The sequence below is a fragment of the Rhopalosiphum padi genome, chromosome 3 (assembly GCF_020882245.1).
Source record: "Rhopalosiphum padi isolate XX-2018 chromosome 3, ASM2088224v1, whole genome shotgun sequence".
NCBI lineage: Eukaryota > Metazoa > Arthropoda > Insecta > Hemiptera > Aphididae > Rhopalosiphum > Rhopalosiphum padi.
The window spans coordinates 43,634,344-43,660,033 of NC_083599.1; the positions used below are offsets into that span (position 1 = coordinate 43,634,344).

At 26.4% G+C, this 25,690-nt stretch overlaps 2 protein-coding genes across 4 annotated transcripts in view; both read right to left on the bottom strand.

Moving 5' to 3' along the window:
* Nucleotides 1–15,106, bottom strand: part of LOC132927941 (epidermal growth factor receptor kinase substrate 8-like) — a 19,174-nt gene extending 4,068 nt beyond the window's left edge. The window contains exons 1-12 of the mRNA XM_060992507.1: nucleotides 14,135–15,106; nucleotides 5,578–5,664; nucleotides 5,442–5,509; nucleotides 5,123–5,361; nucleotides 4,905–5,045; nucleotides 3,608–3,785; nucleotides 2,908–3,073; nucleotides 2,713–2,833; nucleotides 2,390–2,625; nucleotides 2,102–2,267; nucleotides 1,833–2,020; nucleotides 84–381 (exon numbers count right to left, since the gene is read on the bottom strand). Of these exons, the coding sequence (XP_060848490.1) occupies nucleotides 84–381; nucleotides 1,833–2,020; nucleotides 2,102–2,267; nucleotides 2,390–2,625; nucleotides 2,713–2,833; nucleotides 2,908–3,073; nucleotides 3,608–3,785; nucleotides 4,905–5,045; nucleotides 5,123–5,361; nucleotides 5,442–5,509; nucleotides 5,578–5,630 (1,854 nt within the window). The 5' untranslated portion in view covers nucleotides 5,631–5,664; nucleotides 14,135–15,106. The remainder of the gene's footprint in view (nucleotides 1–83; nucleotides 382–1,832; nucleotides 2,021–2,101; nucleotides 2,268–2,389; nucleotides 2,626–2,712; nucleotides 2,834–2,907; nucleotides 3,074–3,607; nucleotides 3,786–4,904; nucleotides 5,046–5,122; nucleotides 5,362–5,441; nucleotides 5,510–5,577; nucleotides 5,665–14,134) is intronic.
* A 4,594-nt stretch (nucleotides 15,107–19,700) lies between these two features.
* LOC132923754 (eukaryotic translation initiation factor 2D) lies at nucleotides 19,701–25,630 on the bottom strand. Of its 3 annotated transcripts, none has more exons than XM_060987712.1 (7): nucleotides 25,420–25,630; nucleotides 25,142–25,273; nucleotides 24,071–25,066; nucleotides 23,911–24,000; nucleotides 22,716–22,923; nucleotides 22,467–22,638; nucleotides 19,701–20,794 (listed from the first exon to the last, which is right to left on the bottom strand). In XM_060987712.1, exons 2-7 carry the CDS (start codon nucleotides 25,195–25,197, stop codon nucleotides 20,727–20,729), a joined length of 1,590 nt encoding a protein of 529 aa, XP_060843695.1. In that variant the 5' UTR covers nucleotides 25,198–25,273; nucleotides 25,420–25,630; the 3' UTR covers nucleotides 19,701–20,726. The 3 variants fall into 3 exon arrangements, with proteins under 3 accessions (XP_060843695.1, XP_060843693.1, XP_060843696.1); XM_060987710.1 differs by having other exon boundaries at nucleotides 25,142–25,344; XM_060987713.1 differs by lacking the exon at nucleotides 25,142–25,273.
* Nucleotides 25,631–25,690: the final 60 nt, after the last annotated feature.

The window sequence follows — 25,690 nt, forward strand, 5'->3', positions numbered from 1 at the left end:
TGGTTAATATTGTGCTATTGTAATATTATACTTAACTAAATGTTTAAATGTTAATAAGTTAATATTTATTATATTGAACTTACTTCTAACAATTCACCGCGTACAACAGATAATTCCTTATCATTATTTGCTGTTCTAGGATAAGTTACTTGGACTATTTTCACACCTCGAGCCCGCATGTCTTCTAACCATCTAGCTTGAGCTCTTTCAAATCTCTCACTTCCCGGTCCACTTGCATTATTACGCTCAATCGAATCAGCAGATATGTCACTGCGTGCCGCCATATTATCTGCACGTTCTTTATCCATTCTTGGTGGACTATGAAGTGACAGTGTATTAAAATCAGGTTCAGACTCGCCTTCCAAACTGTGTGAATCATCTCTGAAAAAATAACTTATTTCAATAGTGACAGATACAAAGCATTTATTGAAGGAATAGACCTAAATGCATTTAATAGTTATTAACTATTATCCAGCAGTAAATTTTTCTCTTTTTTAAGAGGATATCAGTGTAGTATTTGTTTTCTCTCTTTGACCCACACGCAACATAGAAAATTTTACGTTCACAATAATGACTAACCATATTCATTCTCAAATTAGAGTGAAATTACCTCGTATAAAATTTTAAGTTAAGAACATTATCTAGGGCATCTCTTATGTATTTTATTATATTTTAATTTTTAAGCGAGTTATGAGTATTTTAAAATTGTAAATTGTTTATACATCTTAAAATACTCATAACTTGCTTTAAAATTAAAATATAATAAAGCGCTTATGAGATGTCCTAAATAGTAATCTTATCTTTAAATTTTTTAAGAGGTCATTTCACTCTAATATAAGAAATTAATATGGTTATAATCAATTAGCATTATTCTGAATGTGAAATTTGTTATGTTGCTCGTGGGTTAGAGAGATAATAATTACTACGCTGACATACTCGTGTAGGGGAACAATCATTAAAAATAATTAACTATAATTTACTTTAATCAATTTTACTATGAACCTACCTATTTATTTTAAGTATTTCGATTTCTTGAATTTTAGATAAATAAATAGTGAACTCTCGGCTATAGGCACAAATAGATTTGTTTTGTAACATTTTTTGGGGGGAGGGGACATTCTTTTTTTTTTATTAATCATATTCTTTCTGTGTGAACATTTTTGGTATATCCTTTTGCCTTATACCATACATTTGTATATTATTTATAAGTGGCTTATACTAAATATGAATGTACATTTTATTTTACATATATATTTATATATATTTAATCAATAAATTAAAATTGTATTTTAATAAAAATTGTGTCTTAAATTATGTACAGTAAATTCCCGTTACAACGAATACCAATACAACGAAAAATCCTGTTACAACGAAAGTCATAGAAGTCCCCTGAAAATCAGGGCTTATAAAGAGCTTATTTGAATTTTCGTTACAACAAAATTTCCGTTATAACGAAAAAAAATTCAGCCCCCTAGAGTTCGTTGTAACGGGATTTTACTGTATTTCCAATTTATTGTGATTCTTGAATAAATAACAAAATCACTTATTTTATTATATTGATAATAATCAAATTTAAAAAACAGCCTTACAGCATACTTTTTTTTAGCCAATATGTTTCATAAAAAAAAAAAATTTTGACTTATTATTGTTATTCAACATATATTTAGGGGAGGGAGTTATAGAATTATCAGTTGGGGCCTAGCCTTAACCTAGTTGCGCCAATATAATATGACCCCATCAAAAACTACTGACTTTCCTTGAATAATCAACTACTGTTAATTGAATATTATTTAACAATTAAAATTTCTCTAAAAATTAACAATCTAACTTACCTATCATCTGGTCCAAATTGCTCTTGATGATGACCAGAATAATTACCACTAGTGTTAAACGTATACTGTGGTCTAATGCCCATCATAGCTGACTGTTCGTGTTCATATTCAAAATAATCACTACTATCATCACCAACCCCAGCATGTTCTCGATCACGATGGTGATATAAAGTGTCACGTAATTCTCCCTAAAAATATCATAGTTTGAATATAAATAAACAATAATTAAATTAAAATTTATTTTCTTAAATAATTTGATATAAGTTTACCTCAGGATTTGAATTTTTAATTTCTTCTCTTGATTTCTTTGATTCAATTGCACCGGTAGTTGGAACATTAGTTAAATGATCATCAGAAACTGGAATTGGATATTCTGGTGACCACCCATCCATAAAAATTGGATGGTAAGGAGCCGCATAGCCTTTCCATTGTTCTCTGTCAAAAATGATTTTTATGATTAATTATAAGATTGTAAAATATTTTAATAATGTCACAATAAAATAATTATTATAATATGACAACATAATATAATAGGTATTTTAAAATGTTAAAAATACCTTGGTATAAGCCAAGCATCGCCTAAAGAATGCCATAGTTCTGTTTCTTTACTGGTTACACAGTTCATCAAAAGATTAATTGCGTCCCTTGTGAGTAAAGGTGATACAACTCTAGATGGAATGTTTGGTTTATATTGAGTGTCGTGAGAAGCATCAACAATCAATGCCAATGGAGTGAACAAGAAATGTACAAGTTCTGGAGCATTTGGATCATGAATATGAGCTTTTAGTTTAGCCTAAAAAGTAACAATTACTAATAATAGTTGATTTTCAAATATATAGATACAAGATTTTTTTCATCTTTATTATTATCATGCATTTACCAAAAGATTAAACGACAGTTTGAATTTTTGAAAGATATCAATAAACTCAATTTCTGGAGGTGGTTTAGCTCTCATTGTAAGCATTCCGTCACCTATGTCCTTCTTTTTAGATTTACGGTTCCTTTTATAAAATAGAACTATAATTAGTAAGATTACAAATCGAACAATATCGATAAATATTAATAATAAAATTACCTTCTCCGGCGTTCTAGTTCTCGAGATGCAGCAGCAGCATGTTGTAACCTTGCAATGAATTTCTCAATATCATCGAAGCAGTGATTCAGTACTATAACATCTCTCTCATATTTTTCACTAGAAGTCGAACTTGTTTCATCATCAACTCGAGTGATATTATCAGAATCTAAAATATTAAATAATTATATCTCAAAGTATTATACATATATTTAATTATCACTAATCATTAATCAAACAGGGAACATTTAATAATAATACATACATTTTACTAGATGATAAAATACTATCTTAAATTCATTAAGTTATATAGCAGTATGTAAATTAATTAGAAAGTCAATGGCTGTAATTCGAAAAATAATACAGATATTGTAGTGCAGTTTTTTCAATGTAATATAAAATTACCATAAGTCTATAACCCACCTTTTATAATGATCTAAAACAACATAAGTTTTTTTTTGAAAATAACCATTTTATAGAGTTATTTATTTGCATTATGGAGAAAAAAACAATTTTGAAATAGTTTGAATTTTGAATAAACGAAAGATACTTTTGATTTTTTCTTATTTTAGACCATTGTAAAAATAGGCTATTAGTTGTGTATTACATTTACACTGTAATTTCTGAATTATTTTTTGAATTACAGCTACTGACTTCAATTCATTTACATAGTATAAAAATATTTAAAAACAAAAAAACTAACGATGAGCAACAGCATTAAAAACAGACACTTGTTCTCGTACACTGACACCGTTTGATGGTGGATTTGGTGGCGGTGTTGGGGGAGGCGGTGGTACATGTCTTGTCTTTCTATTAATTCCTTTTCCAGACCTCAGAAGCTTTAGATCGTCAACTAATTCTTGAGCTGGTACACTTTGACTCTAAAACATACCATGGTCAAAAATTGAAAAAATAAACCTGATATTGTATGATATGATGAATTTATCACAAGCCTATACACTTATAAATGTATATAGGTAATAAATTATATATAAATCATAAGATGAAATGTGAATAGTTGAATTTGAATTGGCCAATATTTCAATATTTAAATTTAAATTTTTTCTCATGATTATTCTTTTTTCTAGGCATTGCCATATGTGTTAACCCTCAACAGGCAAGGCCAGTCGCTCATGACCAAAACTCTTTTTAAAGTACTCCTCACCATAAAATATTATTGATAATCAGTTCTCCAGGGGCTATACCCTTTTTTTTTTTATTTAAAACAAATAGTTTCTTAATTTTTTTTTATTATCAAAATTAAATAGTTTATAAATAATTTTAAAACTCTTTTTGTACATAAGTGTTTGTATTATGGATATACCTGTGTGAAAAAATTTTTAAGGTGAAATATTAAATAATCAAAACTTTTTAAATAGTTGTAAAAATGAATTAAAAGTACTTGGGTCACCTTTGACCAGCGTTGTCTTTTTATCTGTCAAAGGTTAGTTTATTTTCAACCCCAATAATATAACCTTATAGGTAATCATTTTCCAAATAAAAACAATGATATATTGGTAATGGTCTATTGACCATTTGGTATTACGTACTTAATTAACTTGTAATTGCAAGAATGAAAGTCTTATGTTTGTTATTTTTAATTTTAATTTTTGATACATGTATGAACAAATTAAAAACTATTAGTTATTATTAAAAACTAATTAACTAATTAAACTAAAAAAAAACTAATTAAAAATTAAAAACTATTAGTTATTATTATTTATTTTCAGTTTAAAAATATAAGTTTAAATTTTAAACAATAATAGTTGAAGAACAATAAATATTCTTTTGATAGAATTTTAGTACAAATTACTTCCAATAATTTCATTTCTAGTGTTATACATAACATAGAACATTATTCTTAAAAAAAAACTATTGTTATAATGTTATATATATTATGGATAGTATAATAAGTATCACCTAAATAGTAATATTTATTTTCTATAAAATTGCTATGAAATATGTAAAATTTATTAAATCCATAATTTATTATTTCTTACTTGAAATATGTGCATCTCTGATCGTGAATCAACTTGACCAACTACAAATACTAGAATATTATTATAAATTTCCATTGGATCGTTACTCGTAAAAGCAGTTGGTTCTTTTACTAATGAAATTGGAAATCGTTCCATTACAACCTAAACAGAAATAGAGTGATTTATTTAAACAAAATAATATAAATATATTTGGTAGACATCAATGTGTTTTTACTTACACCTGTTTCAAAATCCATTATCAAAACCCAAGATTGATCAAGACGCAGTTGCATTTTTTGTGACCAAATACCGTTTGATTTTTCAAGGTGCAATAGTCTCCTCATGCCATCAGCTGGATAAACTATACCAGTACTTTTCGAAACCGTAAATGTGGCTAAATGTTCGATTACATAAGTTGGAGCTGAATTATTTTCATCGCCATTCCTCTCCTCACCAGCCATACTTTGTTGGCCTCCATCTTAAAAATTTAAACAAAAATGATTAACTCAAGTGGGCTAAATACTTAATTTTTAAATGACTAATATGATTGTTTATTACCTGTTGAGTACCCATTTGAATTGACGCTGTTTCGATGGTAAGGCATTATTGGTTTTTCGTTTAGTTCTCTGTAAAATAAATATAATTAAATTTTGATATTTTTTAGAATTACATATTACAACATTTTAAAATATACCTTTTACTATTATTTCCTGGTTGTTGCATCGACATATCTTTCAATCCAGGCATTTCTTAAAGCAGTAAATTGAGGCAACATCTAAGCCTAAAATAAAAACATACAAATTAAATATTTATTTATTACAATATAACTAAAAAAAATTAAATTATTATGTTTAAATTAGTTATAATAATATTATTTATATACTGTTGGCAAAATGTAATATTATAATTTTATAAACATAATCTAGATTATAATATTTTTACAATTTCTTAAATATAATACAGGGAAAAAATATTTTTAGAAAATGTCTCTTTTACTTTTTTATCTATAAGAATCAATATATTGTAAATCTTAACTAAATATTTTGTATTTTGTAATGTTTTAAATCACTTTTTAAATAATTCATTGTAGCCTGTAGGCAACTGTACACAAATATAAATAGTCTACATAAGTACAATTATACAAATTATAAATTATTAGGTTGTACTTATATGGCTAAGTGCTATATTTTTTTTTTACATATGTTTTTAAAATGCTTAGAAGTATCTACTTAATTATAATTTATAACAACTGATAACAAATTAACATGTATATTGTACACAAATATATATATATATATATATATGTATATGTAAAATTTCTTAATATATATTTTGTTATTGTTATGAATTTAGGCTCAATACAAATTAACAAATCTATTTAACTATTATTTTTAGTTTAAAGTTAAAATCATAAACGACTTATAAATATAATTATTATTCAAACTTAAGATTTTAATTGCTGAATAATATAAATAATATAATATTCCCTTTATCATTTAATCTACAATTTGCAAAACTTAAAGAAGTAAAACTAAATTGGGAAGCAATTTTAAACATGAAATACAATTGATAAGTTTGACTATTTGAGTAAAATTTGATGGGTAGTAAAGGTAGGAAGATTGTGCATCAAATATGATACTCAAAGTAGCCAATTTTTTCATTGTAACTACTAACTACAGTTCAGATTTATGCAAGTGAAATCATACTACAGGCTCCTATAATGTACGGTTATAAAGATTTTCTTATATAAAATAAAACAATCTAATTATGGTGGCTATCATGATAATAACTAACAAAGATCAAACAAATAAGATCAGCCTATTATCACGATTACAAATATATAAGTATGCACTACAATAGTAACATACTTAAATTACTAGGTATGTAATAAAATATCAAATTTAATCTTTACAAAAAAAATTCGTTCTTCCTAGGTACTTAAAAGAGTATAATAAAGACTTTATGGTAGGTACCTATTATATTATAATATAATTTACAATAACATAGAATCCACATCATATTATATTATTGTGTTATCCCGGACTTAAAATACTTCCAAATCCCGATATTTATCCTCCTGCAATTTAGAACAGGAGAATGTTATTTCGATTTTCGAGTTGAAGTAATGCGGAAAAAATTATATTACCTTCACTATAAATTCGATAATACTAAATACCAATGTATAAAGAAAAAATTATTTTTTTCTTTAATAGATTAATATTATTCTAATCGGCTGTTTATGAAAAAAAAAGTTCAATAAACAAAGTTTATAATATATTTTAGATTTATAAATAAATAATAATCGTTTACATGGTTATTAAAAATATTAATAAATAAAATATCTTAGACTGGTTTAAAAACAAAATTGTATCTACAAATTCGAATCAAATAAAATGTTTGTGGAAACTACATAAATGTTATAAGGTATAATTATTTAATAACCAATATAGATCCTTCCATCTTTTAAATAAAATTATCAGCTATACCTTATATAGGTAGTTCTATACTTCTATATAATACTTTATATTATTTATTTTCTTTTTCGTAAGACACCGACACTTGAGGAAACTAATTTCGCATAATTCAGACTGCTGGCCTTGTTTATTGTTTAAAACAATTCGTTACATTAACTATTAACAATTATACATTTAACTGCAACTACAATAATAGTTCTTTAATACCTACGATAGTATCTGATTCTTTCACTTTCTTTAAGATTGTAGTACTCGTAGGTTTCTTTGAATACTGAATTATAGGTTTTATACAATATACATCCATTAACTATTTCGGCACAAACGTTTATAAATTCAGTGTTTTAAAATTAAAATACCCGGTACAGACGTATCGGTATATAGATACGTTTTTCATTAATAAAAACGTTCATTTTTTTCTTCAATTGCATATGTAGGTATTTACTATTTAGTATTCCAACGCCCATTAATGCTATTATACCTAACTATCGTAATCGTATATCTAAGAGAATGTGTAATTGGCATGCCGTTTACTATCGTCACCCATCCGGAATGTAGCTATGCTTGACACGGTTCAACTCTAGACCTGGAATACATATTATTATATCTGAAGTATATAACCAGTTGGCCGCTGTGCCATGCAGGTTGTCTACGTATTATACGTCTGCATACCTACCTACTAGTTTATGATAATATTTTGAAATGCTATTTTCTTTCTAAATCTCAGGTACAAAACATGTAAATAATATATTTTCTGTAAAATAGTCAATGATATATAAAGCTTATTTTAAAATACAAATCATAGTAAACAAAATAATAATACAATAATTATTATTTTATATTCATATAAAAATGTATGTATGTTTTGGATAATGATGACATATTTTACACCTATGCAATACCTAATTATTTTATTATATTTTATTATATTATATTATTATTTATTACAAATAAAAAAATACTAACATCAAAATATAATACTTATCACACGCGTTATGATTTAAATTAAATTGGTTAAATATTTTTCATTCATTAATTATTCATTATGTTTTCATTTATATAAACAAAAATTAAACAACGAACGAGCATGTAATCATTGTAAACAACATTTTTAATAATTATTTGTACTCTACGTCGTTATAATAGACTTATGCAGTTGTTCTGGGTTGATGGAAATTTAGTGAACAGAAAATAAAAACAGATACTAATAAATGTTCTTCACGGATTAGTTCGCATTTGTCACGTACAGATTTAAAACAGGCATGCAACTGAATATTGATTGATAAAATATAAAATAACGGTAGTCACAATATTTTGTTAAATGACAGTGTTATGAATAAAATTTAAAAAGTATGCGACGTTCACAGACGTCACCTACTATATAATAATAGTATAAGTGTATTGGCATTATTGGTATATATAATGAAATATAAGTAGTTGTACTTCAAGAGGTGAATATAAAAGCTAAATTATACATATAGGTATAAAAACATGCTTTATTTTAAAATAACATAAATATTTAAAAATTACACCAATTATAAATTATATGTAAAAAATTAGATATTTATTTAAAACATATGGCTGCATGTGCTTACATAAATTAGTTTTCTTAACATTCGTATATAATTAGATGTATTTAATATGAACATGAGGATAAAATCTGTCTGTTTGATTTTTTCATAGAATTAGGTATTAATTACATCAATATTCAACAAATAGATAAGGTATACGGTATACGTTTGTTTTTTTCATTACTTTATTACAAATATAGGCACATACTTAGTTATTATTTTTTTTTTTTTGTTAATGACGTTTTTATTTTCAAGAATTTTCGTTACTACATATGGACTTATAGGCATATAACTGCAGGTATAGAAATTTCAAAGTGAATCCGTTGAAACAAATTAACGTGCAAAGTTTTTTTTTAACTCACTGGTATATTATGCAACATAATAGTTTAACTGTTTGTTGGAATATATTAAAACTCTCTTGTATTCTTATGCAGTGTTGTGCCATTATAATATTTTTTTCTGAATGCGTTGCCAACAGATTCCTGTGCGGTCGTAGTATTAAATCAGAGGTCATTATCATTTCATTGCATTTAATCGAGTAGGTACAGCTACCAACTAAAGTACGATTTACTCAACCTTTAGTTTAGGTTAAATTTACAGAAATTAATAATAATACATACCTACTTGTGAAAGATTATTTTATAACAATTAACAATTAATAATATAAGGTATAATAAAATGTGTCATCGTTTTTTAAATGTATAGTATGAGTTGTAACATGTAAGTTACACTTACAATTTATCAATGTTATTTGTAGTATTTGCATATGATTTGTATTCAGTTACATATATTTTTTTAATATTTAGATACGTATTGTTCTTCAAATGATACATAGAATATTACACATGTAGTAGTAACATTTTAACATATTTCATGATACAATAACATAACTATATATAGTACATAGCTTATCTAATAGTTTAACCCTCTGCAGTATTCAATTAGTATGAAATTAGTTGAAAGTTGTGGAAGAACGATATTGACAAAAACGGAAGATTCGAGTCTACAGTAAATCATAAAGAGAAATCGTTATCGTAAAAGTGTTTTTTTTTTATCAGAATTTATTAATCTTCCCACCCAACAACTTTTCGGCTCTTGGGTTTTGTTTTTGAATAAGTATTTATTGATTAAAAATTAATAAAAATATACTATATTATACATTTTGAAAAATTAACTTTAATTTTCAATTGTATTTAATTGATTAATTTTTGAGGGCCTAAATATATTTTAAAATTGTTAAATGTATTTTACTGAAACCAATCAATGAAAAAAATAGTTATTACTTTAAATCATCAACCGTTTAACTAAAATATTAAATAATTTATCATGCTGCAGAAGTATGACGTAGGAAGTAAATTTTTTGTGTTTATTTTCTTATCTTAACAATCAATTATTATTATTTTTTATCTTAAATAACTTATATTTAAAAAAATTATTTAATCAAAATAATTAACAACTCATTCATCTCATTTTTTTTTATCTAATTATGTACCCTCCTATATTTGTAATTAAAATTAAATTTCTTATGTTTTCACTTCACATTTTAAATTACAAGTTAATTATGATTTTATATTATATCATAATAGTTAGTTATCTAAAAATGCAATAATAGCAATTATAATAGTGATTAGTGAATAATAATCGTAAATCAAATTGCCTTTAAAATAATATACCTACTAAAAATCGTTGAAAATAATGTAATAAATCGCGAATAAGAAAGTTTGAAAATTAAGAATATAGGAACTATATATACTTATGAATTATGACTTTATAAGTTATTATTCATTAGTGTGAAATATTGAGAGTAAAATATGTATAAATACGATAGGTAAATTTCGATTTTTGATAGAATTTCTTTTATTAGTTTACACGTTATGTGATTAAAGTAGGCTTTATACATGAGTGAAATACCCGTGTTAATGTTAGTATACAGTTAAGGTCATACAATTTAAAACTGATTAAATTCAGCTAATATCTATTAGATATAAATACATATTGATTTAAATAAGTTTTCAGTTAATACTACATGTATCTGCAATAAGTGCAACATATATAAGCCTTTATATGTATCACTTTTTATAACCAGTATAATCAGTTGCTTAGCCTTATATTTATAATTGTTGTATTATTAAATTTAACTTATATGGAATCATTGAAATGAGTGAAAAGGGTAGCTTCTCCAGAAATAATATATTATAATAATACCCGCTTTAGTTTAATTATAAAACAATATATACCTATATAGATATTATTTTATCAAACATGAATTTATATTAACCTATCTAACCTACATTGTTTTTAATAAAGATTCTTACTTAATGAATAAGTAACACTAAAACTATGATATTGACTACCAGATTGGTACCTACTGAAAATTTTTATTGATACAATTCCATTAAATTATATAGTGGAATGGAGCAAGCCACATTATTACAATATCGTTATTTGCAATTCACATCCCTTAATTGTTAATAAATGTATATAGTCGGGTATAAATACTGTAATATAATACTAATTAATCATATAAATCGAAATTTTTGTTTTAATTAGTATTTGTAGCTATTAGTCCCTAACACGAAATTTCTAAAAATGTCTTGCGTGTTATGTCTATTTTATAGGTACAGGCACACTTTTGTAAAATATAACGCAATTTAATAATTTAATTAATCAACTCATTAATTCAATAATCCAAACCTAGCTCTCGTCAATAAGGCGCGAGAACGAAGTGAACATCATAATAATATAGAATTCTTCACGCTTTACCATATATACCAATAATATATTATGTGCAGCTTGGTAAACATTTCCATTTTATCCTCGACATACTGTGGGATAATATGATAATGAACTCATACAGCATAAAAATACATTCACATTCACCCGGCCGAGTAGGATATTTATTTATCTACATCCTAGGGCTATTTGGACCGATTAGTGTATATTATCATACATTTAAATTAAAACATACCTATATACTTTAACATATTATAATAAATATACGGATATGTTATATGTAACATATCGACGAATGGTTATTAAATTTATTGTTATTTCGTGACGAAATTATATTTCGTCATACGCATATGTAACTACGCAAATAATCTTCATACTGTATACCTAATAGTATAATATAGTACCCAAAACAACTCAGGTCTCAGATCCACAAAAAAAAAATTTTTTAATAATATATTAAAACTAAAATTGGACAAATAATTATCTAAAAGAATTCTTTGCTAGATCATATAAGTTTAATTTACCTATGTACATTTAAACTAGTTATTGTTTTGGAACTGCATGTATTTAAATTATATTTGTCAGAACCTTTCTACCGAAGAAACTAGAAAACAAAATGTTTTTAAAAATAATAGGTAGTTTTATGATTACTTTAATAAAACTATTTTATAATTATTATATACTTTTAGTACCTATATTTATTTATATTTTATATATAATAGTTACAGCTGTTCTTGTGATATACTGTATATAGGTACACACCTCTTATATCGGCTGTACCCACAATGGATAAATATTATACATTGCAACGAAAGCCTACCTATGTAACAGACTTAAGATACGTACCTAAATACATAATATCGAACAATAAATATTAAATATTGTGGCGTATTATTAAAATTATTATTACTATGCCGCGAAATGACTAAATAACAACATAATAATGGATACCGAAGGTCATCAAAATGCCACACCTATATGTGCGCGGATCGTTTTGACATTCCAGAACGTTTTTCACCACCACATAATGCATACCTATATAATATATACATCGCAACCTGAATGCGTGAATACAATATTACATTGTACGGCCATATGGGTATATACATCAACATTCAGTTGGATTATAATACAATATATACATATATATATATTTAGAACATATAGTATTAATTAATGATAACTGCAATAAAATGCGTATTAGGTATAGGCGTATAGTTACGATTATATATTTACTATGCAATGCGTGTCATTAGGTCCTATGTCACGTTTTCGCATAAATAATCGCAATGTGTACGTTAAATATATAATATATTTATTATAGTTGGTTCTTTGTTTATATGCAAGTACCTATATAATATATCGCGTACACCCAAATTAATTTTGATCATTCCACATAGATAAAAATCGATTATTGACTAGTGCAGCACGTCAACAGCGGTTAAGTAACGTATTACATATAAGTAAATAATATGCTTACATTAAATCTGGGACACCATAATATACAATATTCAATAACCTCTCTTGAACTAGAATCGAATAGCCGAATCGTTGAAATTTCAAAGTGACGCCGAGCAGACACGCATATTAAATAATAATAACTCCGTTGAAGTCTCCGGGCAGGTTTTCGCGATCAATAGTATACGGAAAACGAGCATATATCGTACGCATATTCGATTGCACATTTTTATTATTTTTATATTATAAAATGAACACAATATTTTTTACTTATCTCGATTTTGCGGGTAATACAAGTGATAAGCGATTTTGATTTAGCTCAAAGGAGTTTTCATCACATACGTGTATAGTACCAATATTAATAGGTAATATGGCTAGTATGTACCTATAATACTACCTACCAGATTAATAATAATGAGTTTTACACCTGTTACATTGTAGTTACGTCTAATCTCAGCGAATATAGATACATATATATATAAAATACATGATCGTGTACTGGCATAATCCAGTGAAAGGAATACTGCTGCGATACTGTTGTTGCAGAAATTTCCGTGGTACAGCATACGCATTCTATCGAAACGAATATTATACCTATGGTTTCTATCTAGTCCCTATCTGTATATTTGTCCAACTGTCCCTATAATATTATATTTATAAATTATTTTATTGATTATACTTTGCATACCTAATTTAAATAATAATTATACGATTTCCGTTGGAAGAAATAACACAGAAATCCATATGAATTGTAATACGTCGAAATACGTTGGCTACACCCGCAATTACAATACACCTTTAACCGATTTGCGCACATGATTTATATTACAATACCCATCACAACAGAAACGAATCTAACATTTTTATTTGCTATTTGGAATTTATTTAAGTACCTATAACGACTTATATAGTTATATAATAGTTATAATAATTTCGCCTGCAACCTATTATAAACGAGTGCTTATAAAACCATTAAATCTACACTGACGAATTCGACGGAATCGCGAGTTTTACGTACCTCGATAGCAACGACCAGCAGCGGCGATGAGACAAACATGTGTGAACTGATAGAAATATCTATAAATCTGGATCTATAGATCTACTGCAAAGACACACGCCTCGAAAGTAGCAGACAGTTGCTACTATTACACATGTATTTTTGCAGTGGCAATTCGTTGTCGTCGTTACGCCGTTGACGATGATGATGATGTGCGATGTCGCCTCAAGTCTTTTCGGTCCACGAATTTCCCCGACGACTGCGGTATACAATTTGCAACACTATAATTTAGTATATCGTTTGCGATGAGGATACTCGGGATATTATTTTTAATTATTTTTCATCGTCTGTCATCCCCGAGCAGACGGACGGCGCGAATGGGCGAAAGAGATAGACGGAGAGAGAGTGCGGGCAGCCGTATTGTTTATGGTAACTATAATATAATGCCTACCTGACTGGCTCTACCTACAATATAATGTGTACGCAATGAATAATATTATTACGATATTACATCGACCGTCGACGAATAATAGCGCGGAACTCTCTTCGTATATTATATGATACTGGTAAGACAAATTGTTACCTACAAACTATCGGCAACGAAGACGAATGCACAGAGTACCTATACGGATGGCGTACAACGCGAGAGATTCCGACGGATTCGGCGACTGTACTGGCACGGGAAAAGAGAAACACGCACGGCGGCGGCGGAGAAAACACAAAAACGCGAAACGCGAAACGTCGACCGTCGGCGTGTGCGTGCGCGTGTGCGCGCTGTTGCAGCGGTTGTGAAAGCCGCTCGCGACCGTCGTCGTCGAAGTGTGTGTGTTCAGTATATACCTACACCTGTACGGCTCCCCCGAGTAAGTACGGCGACGATGATGATGACGATGACGATGGAGGTAATGATTAATGACGATGATGATGATGGTGATGACGACGATGACGATGACGATAATAATAACACGTACCAACAGCAATACGCGATACGCGGCCGGCGAGAACAGGTGCCCGTCCGCCCTACCTTATTGCTGCAGCGTTGTTGTATTGTTGTCGTTGCGTAGCACGCTCGACTCCGGTTACTGGTTATAGGTACTCTATCTACCTGACGGCGAACGGCCGCGTCACGATACTAAATATTATGTTATATGCGTTTCATACATATCTATATACACACTTAGAGGTACCTAATCCAGCGTGCACCTGCAGCTGCAGCTGGCTCTATTATCGTACTTACCTACCGACCTACCATACGTAATTTTTGTTTTTTTTTTTTTTTTTTATTATTATTCATTAATTTCGTGTTCTATTTGGGTGATAGTACTGTCGCCGTCACAGTGTGACGTACCGACGTGTGTGGCACATTATATGTATACGGTCACACGGGTAGGTACATTGAATTTTAGGAAACGATGAACCAAAAGATAATTAGACTGTATTATAAGAACACGTTTTACCGGAAGCTTCTTTTTTATCAGTTAATTTTGACAATAATTAAAACATATTTTAGATACTGAGCGAAGCGATAAATATATAGGTATGTCAATAATAGCCATGTACATATATTATGTATATAGGTACACTTGTATCAATTGTCTTTTTAAAACGAATAAAATGCTTTAATCATTAATACCTATTGAAAGTGGCTTGTGGAAACAAATCTAATATAAAATTACTTTGTACTTCGGGATAGGGCCAAACGTATAAAAATTTCAAATAATTTTTAAAATAATCAAGAAAACGAAAAAATAAAAGAATTATTGAAAAATGGAAATATTTACAAAACCCCTTTTTGTACTTATAATAATTAAAAAATGAGTACTAACTATACTAAGTAACTACTTGAAATGTTCACGAATTTTCTAGACATGATAAAATTTTCCGATTTTAACGAGACTAGGGTTGGTTACTTTAAAACTGTAGAATTTTTTTAAATTTATTTTATACCATAGTTCAATAAAAATAAATATATTAATTAAAACAAATAAAACTTAACCTACTTTTTATTTCTATACAATTTTGGCGATTATTCATTCAAAAAAATGTATTTATTTGAGTTTTTACTTTAAAAAAATCAACTAACGTCTTACATTCTATTAAATATCATATACCTAAATATTTACTGTTTTAAGTAGGTAATCAAATAATATCATTTTTTATACATATTATTAATACATTTGATTTTTGTCACTTCCCAAACGTGGATTCAATTTACGAGGCGAGGCATCTTGGTTAAAATTTCAGCTAAAGTTTGATAAATATGCGTGTAAATAAACTAATAAATAAATATTATCAGTAAAATTAGTTTAGTAAAATAAATACTTAATAAGGATACATGAATTGAACATGATATATAATAATTAATAATAAAATATAAAACCTATGATAGATACAAAAAAAAATTACCGAACAAATTCAATAAAATCATTTTGTCTTTTTGATTTTTCAAATACAAAACAACCACACACGTTTAACGTTGATGATCGTCAGTCATCCAGGCGACCAGTGGGCAGTGAACGACCGTATGCGTATCGTATCGTATGTCAACTAAATTAATATTTTTATAAATAAATTTATTTTAATTAATAAAATACCTACAATATTTTATAAATTTGTGATTGGTCAGAATAAACAGACTAGCATTTTGATGACAACCGATAAAAACGTAAACGACCGTAACACAAATCAACAAGATAATGTGTTTTTTAATTTATATATTAATTTTGTTTCCGATAACAGACATCCAAAATTCGCCAATCTCCGGGGGGAGGGGCTATTATCCTTTGCCCCCCTTGGATCCGCGACTGTCAATTCATAAATACGCATTATATAATATAATTTAATTAGACAATTAAATAAATCTATACAATTTATAAAATAATATCAATATTAATCTATAATAATGCTGACTAAGAAAATTCAACAAATTCTATTGGAGCACAAGAAAATTAAGTTTTTAACATATCATAATATAGGACTATTATAGCCATTAGGACTCCATGATTATAACAAAATTCACGATTCAAGAAGCTATAGGTATCTTTATAAAGGACGCCACACCCAAGACCCAAACACACAACACAGCTAATTTTCATTCAATAAATCCAATCATTATACGTTTTTAGCTTTAATATTAAATTTAATTGATATATTATTGAAGTTAAGGTAAGAATGTTATTTTATTACCTATGAGTGATTGAGCTTTGGCGTTTATTTCGATATTTTAATTTTGAGACTAGATAAAAGCATTTTCAATTTGTAATATTTTACATATTTGTATTTTACTTAAAAATTAAAATCATTGATAATATTTTTACTTTAAACTTTGATAATAGATCAATTCACTCCAAAGCTTATGCAAACGGGTAGTTCTAAATTAAAATCGCGGCAGTTCTAAAAACCAATTAGGTCAGTACCTAAAAACCGTAAATTTTCCGTATTGTTGGCATATTTATTATTGTTTTATTTAATTTTATATTCCGTTACGCTCAAATACGAATGTCGAGATAGAAAACCTATGAAACTTATTTATAAATTATAATATGCCGCCACTACACGGTTGTAATCCTAGGGACTGTTGGATGTTGGATGCGTGTAAAAAGAAACATCATAGAGTTCTTAAAATATCAAAAGGAAAGAAACAGTAATTTTTATATAGGTTTTCTTTGAAGTTTGAAGCGTCTGTTAAAAACAATATAATCGAATGTAAAGATAGTCACTGAAGATTAAAAATAAAATATTTTTTTTATCTGTTACTAATAGTTTGCTGTAAATTAACTTCTTAACGCAAAAATTACCTATTAAGGATATTCATATTCATAGACATTTGCTTATGGACTGGTTTGTAGAAACGAAACTTTAAAAAATGAATAAATTTTGGCTAACTTGTATTACTCAATAAATATTTATATTGAAATTTTAGAGATTTATCCTAATTTTTTTTGTTCAATTTGTGAATGATATAATTTTTATTTGTAAGTAAAACAGTTTGAAAATGTAGTAGGTACAAAGTTCTATTAAGTTGTGCTTATAGAAATTTAAAACGTTTTTTATTAAAATGGTTAGGATTTAGATGCATTTACACCTTTTTTCTGGAATGCTTAACATGATACTTCCCAAGATACAAATGTGTTTCAAGTACTACAATTTTAACGATGAATTCTTTTGGAAATTATTATCATTTTATTTTTTTTAGGTCATTTTAATTTCTGAGCGAAGTGATAAATAGTTGGTTTTATAATGATATGTATTTTTTATTTGAATCTGTATACACGAAAAGTAACCGAAAAAATACTTAGATTTTAAACTTTGAGACTGGTTTTGGGTAGAAAATTAGATCTAGTAAGTACGTTAAAGAGATTAGAGTTAAAAATTCCCAATATTTTTCAAAATAATTAAGAAAACAAACAAAAAACTAAGACAGGAATTTTTATTTTTTTTTATAAATATTGATAAAAAATTATGAATGGGTCAAGATACTTGAAAATTTAATACAAGGTTTTTTGGGTTCTTAATAAGTATTACGTTTCCAAATCCAAATTATAAAAAATGTATGGTCATAATCTTTATTTATAAGCATTTTTAGAAATTTACAAAATCTCAAAAATACGAATTATTTTATAGTTAGAAATTCATAAAAATGTTCTGTTTATGCCCTATATTTGAAAATTTAATCCGAGTTTTTAAGCTTTGTCACCTTTACAAAAAAAAGTCGAATTAATTTTTCATGATTGTTTGAAATTCAAATTTTTACTACAACAGATTTTCACCAACATAATAACTATTTCTTCAGCTATAATACTGTATGCTAGATTACTAATATTAGCTAAAACAATTTAGTATAATAATTTAATATAACTTAGTATAATTTTTAAAACATTTTGACTTATTGTATTATTTATAGACGTGAGAAATTTATGATTCTTGTTTTATAAATATTAATAAAAAAATATTTTAGGCATTTTAAGTTTATAATACTTAACTTTAATTTATTTGATTAAACAAATGGCTGTCATGAAAATAGAACAAATTACAACAGACATTTAACAAACACATGATATGTATGTTAACTTATCAAATTTACTATTTACCATGTGGATTTTGAAAAATATTAAATTTATATTGATTTTTAATACTTTCAAAGTTATAATTTTCCATTTTAACAGCAGACCTTAGTATAAACTAAACATTATAGTTCATAAGAAACAATTTTTGAGGTATTGATTATTTAAATATTTTAATTGGTTTTATTGAATTTTCTAAATGTATCACTGTATTTTGTATAATGATATCTTCAAAATAAATAATTTAAAAACAATTGTAATTATATTGAGAAACATTAACTTAAATCAGATAAAGCAATTATTATAATACTTCTTAAATAGTCAGTGGCATAATTTGGAGTTGGTTCTGGGGTGGGATTGGGATAAAAGTTTATACTACCGTTCTAGTGGGGCCATGCCCTCCCCCACACCACCCTTGAACATTAAATCTCATAGATCACAATATTATACTAATTTATTATTATTAATTAAATTAGGTAAATGTATAATAATGGTTATCAAAGATAATAAAGTAAACAATTAAATTAAATTAAATTAAATATATTTTTCTTAAATTATAATATCAAGTCAATTTTCCTTTTTGTTTTTTTCAAAAAAAATATCCAGTACGTAACGGGGTTCAACTTAATGTTCCTGATGCTATAATCATCATAAGTCCATTCAAGCTTTCCTATTAAGTATTTAAGTTATTAAAAGTTCATAATTATTACTCGTTTTATTATAGTAATTATAATAGATATTGGTGTTGTACTGTTGCTCAAGGTTTACAGCACAGATTAAGATATCTTAGTCTGTGGTTTATAGTAATATAATATTCGAAAAATAGTTAATACTTTATACTACAGAATAAATAATATTATGTTTTCATTCATTACTAGTCTATACTACGTTCATATGATTTATTTTTGTAAAAAGTTTTAGTTAAAAATAATAACAAGTTGTACGTTGTAGATTTTATCAGTGTTATCTTTTAACTAAGAGCTATACAATTTTCTTATCATATACATATTGTAATTGTTGAGCTATCGTAGTTTTAAATTAGTAAAATAAAAAAAAATCTCAACTTTGATAATATCCATATTCTTATTTCTTATTTTAAAATCTTTTAAAGCTAAGTGCTTATGGTAATTTAATTATGGTTATTCTTTAAAACAAAGCGTCTGGGGTGGGATATATCCCCCCTATAATTACGCCACTGGAATTAGTAAACTTTAGTGTTATGTGTTAGGAAAATAACTATAGTAATAATTAATAATTTTTATAAAAAGAAAAATTTTAATGATTTGCACTTAATATATATAGGGAATTTGATTATTTTTGAAAATACTAATATTAAAATATAAATGAAAGATCATTCAGCAATAAATTTATATAATCATTAAAAATAAAATATTTCTATTCTTATATCTTATCAATTCATAAGAATTAAAGAGATCATAATAATAATATAAATTTAAATACAGTAGTTAATACATTATTTTATAGCTTTAGAAGAATAAAAGAAATCAATTTTTTTCATTTTTTTTTTTTATTAAATTCAAAAAAAAAAACTATTTTTTTTGTTTCTTGATATAAGTTTCATGTCCTCTTATAAATTTGACAGGAATTTTATATTGATCTGAAAAAAATATAAAATTAATTAAAAGAGATAATTAAATGTATTAAATAAAATATTATTAAACAATTATCAGATAAACTCAACAACAGATAGTTCTATATTTTTAAAAACTTAGAACATACATATATTTATAATTACACTTTTTATGAAATAAAAATTGAATACATAAGGTACTTTAAATGTGTAACTTTTATATTTTTTAAATCTTTTGCAAATTATTTTAATGACCTCACAAATATAGTTTAAATTTTTATTTCAAAGAAGTGTATTATTATTTTATGAACCAAATTGTTTATTTATTAGTCTATAATTCATAGATTTATTGTTTTTTGGTATTGATTTTCAATAATATCTTAATGATTGCTCTTACAGTATTTTCTATGGAGGTTTCTAAATTATTTAAATCATCTACAGATCCAGATACATGCTTATGATTTTGGCCAATCTCTACTCCAGCTGTTTCCAAATGCATTTATTTTTTTTTTTTTTAAGAAAATGGAATAAAGGACTACCAGAAGAAATGGAAATAACCTAAGTCATCATCTTCAACTTCATTAAAGGATAAAGTATAGAACCACTTGGACATATAATGTGGAAATGAGAGGATGATATTAGTATAGCAATCCTAAATTGAACCTAATAGGTAAAAGACCTAAAAGCTGCCCTAGAAAAAGGTGTTAAGATGTAGTCGAAAAAGATCTTGATAAAATAGGAGTATAAGAATGGAGAAAATTATTTCAAGATTGAGAGAAGTAGAGTGAGATAGTGATAGCAGCAAAAATTCTTAGATACTACTAAGAATGTTAGATGAAGAAAAAGAATTCAAAGTTTTTATCTTTTTATTTTTTTTTGCTTACTTATACCTATAACTAATATATATATATAAGTTATAACTAATGGATTAAACTTATAGTATTAAAAATGATAAATACGTAAAAAATATTATAATAATTTTAATGTGCCAAAATTGTAGCTGTTATTAACTTAGCAATAAATGTATAACTGTCTTCTCATTATTTTGCAGCAGAATTAATGGTTCCAGAGAAGTATGAATAAACTCAAAAGTGCATTGAGCCATTTAAAAGAGAAGTAGAAAAATGAAAGGTTTACATTTGAACTGCGAGAAGCAAGTGTGAGATGCTCATTTTAATATATCATATATTATATAATGTTTTGATAACAAAAAAATTTATAAATTTTATTTATGTTATTATATGTGATTTAAAAAATATATAAATAATTAATTACAGTAAAACCCTATTAATCCAGATATCGCAGGAAAATAATCAGAAATAATATTTCATGAAGACAATTAGTGCTGTAGACTAACATAAACATAAAAATAAATTCCATAGAAATGGAACCCTTTAACTATAAATGCATATAATATTTAGTATTTTAAGGGCCTAATATTGTGTTTTATGATATCTTATATCAATAACCTTTGTATTTCTTAAATCATATTTTTTTTACTAAATAAAATATTTAAATATGTACCTTGGCTCATTTTTTAATTTGAATTTTTATTAATTCGAATAACCCAGAACACTAATAAGTTTGGATTAAGGAGTTTCTAATGTACTTATTTAAGTTAAACACTTGAATTTTTTTTTATGCGCAAATGGCTAATTGTTACTATTATATATTTTATACAGTTAAAATATATACTTGCCTGTTAATAATTTATACACAAAAGGAACTTGGGAGCCTTGAATTTGGACTTGTCTATTTTGTGCATTTGGAATATCATTGATAGTTGTACTGGCAGCTACACCATGTTGACATTCTTTACTAAATTTTAAAACATCGACACCATATAGCTCTAAATTATTAACTAGAGTTACCTGAAATAATTATGTAAGTTATAAAATGAAAATTTTTAATGAATCACAGTTTAATTTTATTATTCTGATAAACAAACCTTTTTGTTTCCACTTCGATTATTGACAGTCATTTCGATATTATTAATTTTTTTCTTTAAATTTTTTTTGGTATCTGTATTTAAGACTGATATTTCAGTCCGATGCATTAGTTTTGTCACTTCTTCAATTAAGTCTTTAAAGGTTATTGAAGATTTATCTTTTCTTTGTGATAGTATTTTTTTTAAGACATCATTTGTATTCACTATCCTAAAACAAAACAAGTTATAAGAATCACCTTTTAATCTGAATAAGCTGAATCTGAAAAAAAAACAAGAAGGGCATTGAAAATAAGGAAATACATCTTTGAATTATTTAAATATTATATCAGTAGCATAATATATATTATAAGATAGAGGATTTTTATAAAACAATAAAAATAATATCCGCTATATCGAATTGATTTACATAAAATACTCGAGTTCATGTACTCGTACTATTAAAAATTATTTGATTACTAGATATGAAAACAACACCTACATACCTATTACATGGGAATAAGAATACTATACACTCTGAACACTTATAATTTAAACGACTATACAATTTATATTTATACATCAATATATTTAAAACTTCATAGCTTATAGCCTGTAAGTATTATCTAAAACTATGCATTAGAAAAGAAAATTTCATTGGGTCCTAAGAATACTGTCAGCAGTAAGTGGCATATCTGACTTAAACTATCACTATTGTATTTATAAAATAATAAAGTTCAATGAGCTTTAATCTAATTCATTAGTGTTGGTACTATTAATTACATTACATGTTTGTATTTTTAATTCTATATTTAAAAATAAAATTCAAATTTACAAAACAAACCTATGTATTTAATTATTTAAATGTAATATATATGTATTATGTATATACAGTCAACTTGAAGTATAATGAAGCTCAATAAAATGAACAAAATTGTAATTTTCTTTAAAATATCATGATATATAATATTATGAATTCTGATGTAACTAACTCTCAATATAAACATTATTATAACATAATTTAAATATACTGCAAATTGATTGTAGTCTTATTAGTCTTATATTTAAGAATATATATATATATATATATATAGGCTAGAATATTATATTATTATTAACTAAATGTATTAAAATAATTAATAAAAAACACTTAAAATTTAGGAAAACAATTACTTAAATTATCTTCAACTTAAGTAATAAAAATGAAAGAAATACATACGAAGGATCCGCTTTATCTTGCAATTCATATTTTTTAATATACTCTGTAACATATCTTCGAATAGATGATAATGGTAACTCATCTCCTTTCCTATAAAAATGTTATATTTAAGTTCATTAATAATATTATTAATTGATAGTTTTAAAGTAAATTAACAAACCGACAAAGAAATTCAGAGAATATAGGTTGTAATCCTGGTGTCACTATATAAATTTCTTTTACTGGAGTTGTATATTGATCATTATTTTCTTTCAATTCAGGATTTTCTTCCATATTTATTTCTTGAAATTTGCTATTACTATGATTTACCTGGGTTATTTCAGCAATACCATTACTACCAACATTAAATTTGATTATATGTTCTACATCCAATAACTGTAAAAATGTCGATAACTTTTTGAAACTAGTTTTTTTAATATCAAGTTCTATTCCTTCAGGACAAAATGACATAACATATTTCTTATAAAATGTACTAGCTAAAATTGGCAACATTTCTTTTTTAATACAATATTTTAATGCTTTTAAAGAACACGTCATTAGCAATTCATCCATTTTTTCAATAACAGTTTGGTTTTCTTCTAACTGATTAGGTAAATCATCTTTTACTTCAGGAGCATTTTTAAAAGAACGCTCCATCATCAAAATTACATCAGGGATAATGTTTATCATGTTGGATTTGAAAAGTTCATCTTTGTGGAAATGTAATACTTTCAAACATATATCTTTGTTTTTTTCATGGTCTTTTATAGTATTGCCATCAATGATCAAGTATCCAATAGCAATAATTTTTTCACAAGAGTTGGTACATATACTCACACACTGATCAACAGGCAACTGAATTAGTAGATGATCATTATTTATAGAAGTTATATCTTTTATACTTAGTTGGGCTGAATCATTGATTTTGGATTTCAAATCCTCGTGTAATATTAATCTGGGGACAATGTGAGGAAATGACCAAACCATAAATAATGTAGGATAATATTTTCCTTTATGATCGAAAACTAACGCAACTTCTTGAGCACAATAAATTTTGATTATGTCATTAGTATAGGTAATAACTTTCAACAGTGACAATTGCTTATGATTTAAAAATTCATCCAGCGTTTCATTGGTTAAGTTAAAACATTTGCAAATTGTTGATTTCAGTTTCTTTCTAAAATCATAATACAAATATTAATTATAATAATAACAAAACAATTTTATTTTCAGTAAAAATAAGAGCATTTACTGATCGGCGCCTTTTAGTGGAGTACTCGATTTAATTCGGAACTCTTTTTTGAACATTATTGATGCGATTGATTATAATCAGTTGTGTGTTAACACTTTGTCAAACAGGCAGATTTTGACGTTTAAATAAATCCTTTAAACAACCAGAATTCTTATAATACTACCTTATAAGCATGAACTAAAGGCAATAGTTCATTACCTAACCTGCGAGGTAAACGAGTGTATTATAAAAAAATTAGATGTAGTATACCTATTATATTGTTTACAAGCAATGCATACCTCTTACGAGTGAGCTGTGGATAGCGAGGGATCTAACGACTATTGAGTACTGGATATTCGCAATCGCTATGGACTTAAGTCTTGAAATAGTGTGTGCACAAACCACTACAAATATGTACATTACATAATTTACAAATTTATATCGTGAATATTTATGTCCATCAAAGTATTTTATGTGATTATAAGACGCGCATTGTTGTCAGAGTATCAATTGTCCTGTTATCACGAATCATCTGCTTGTGATAAAACGTACCGGGACGACGAAACCCAA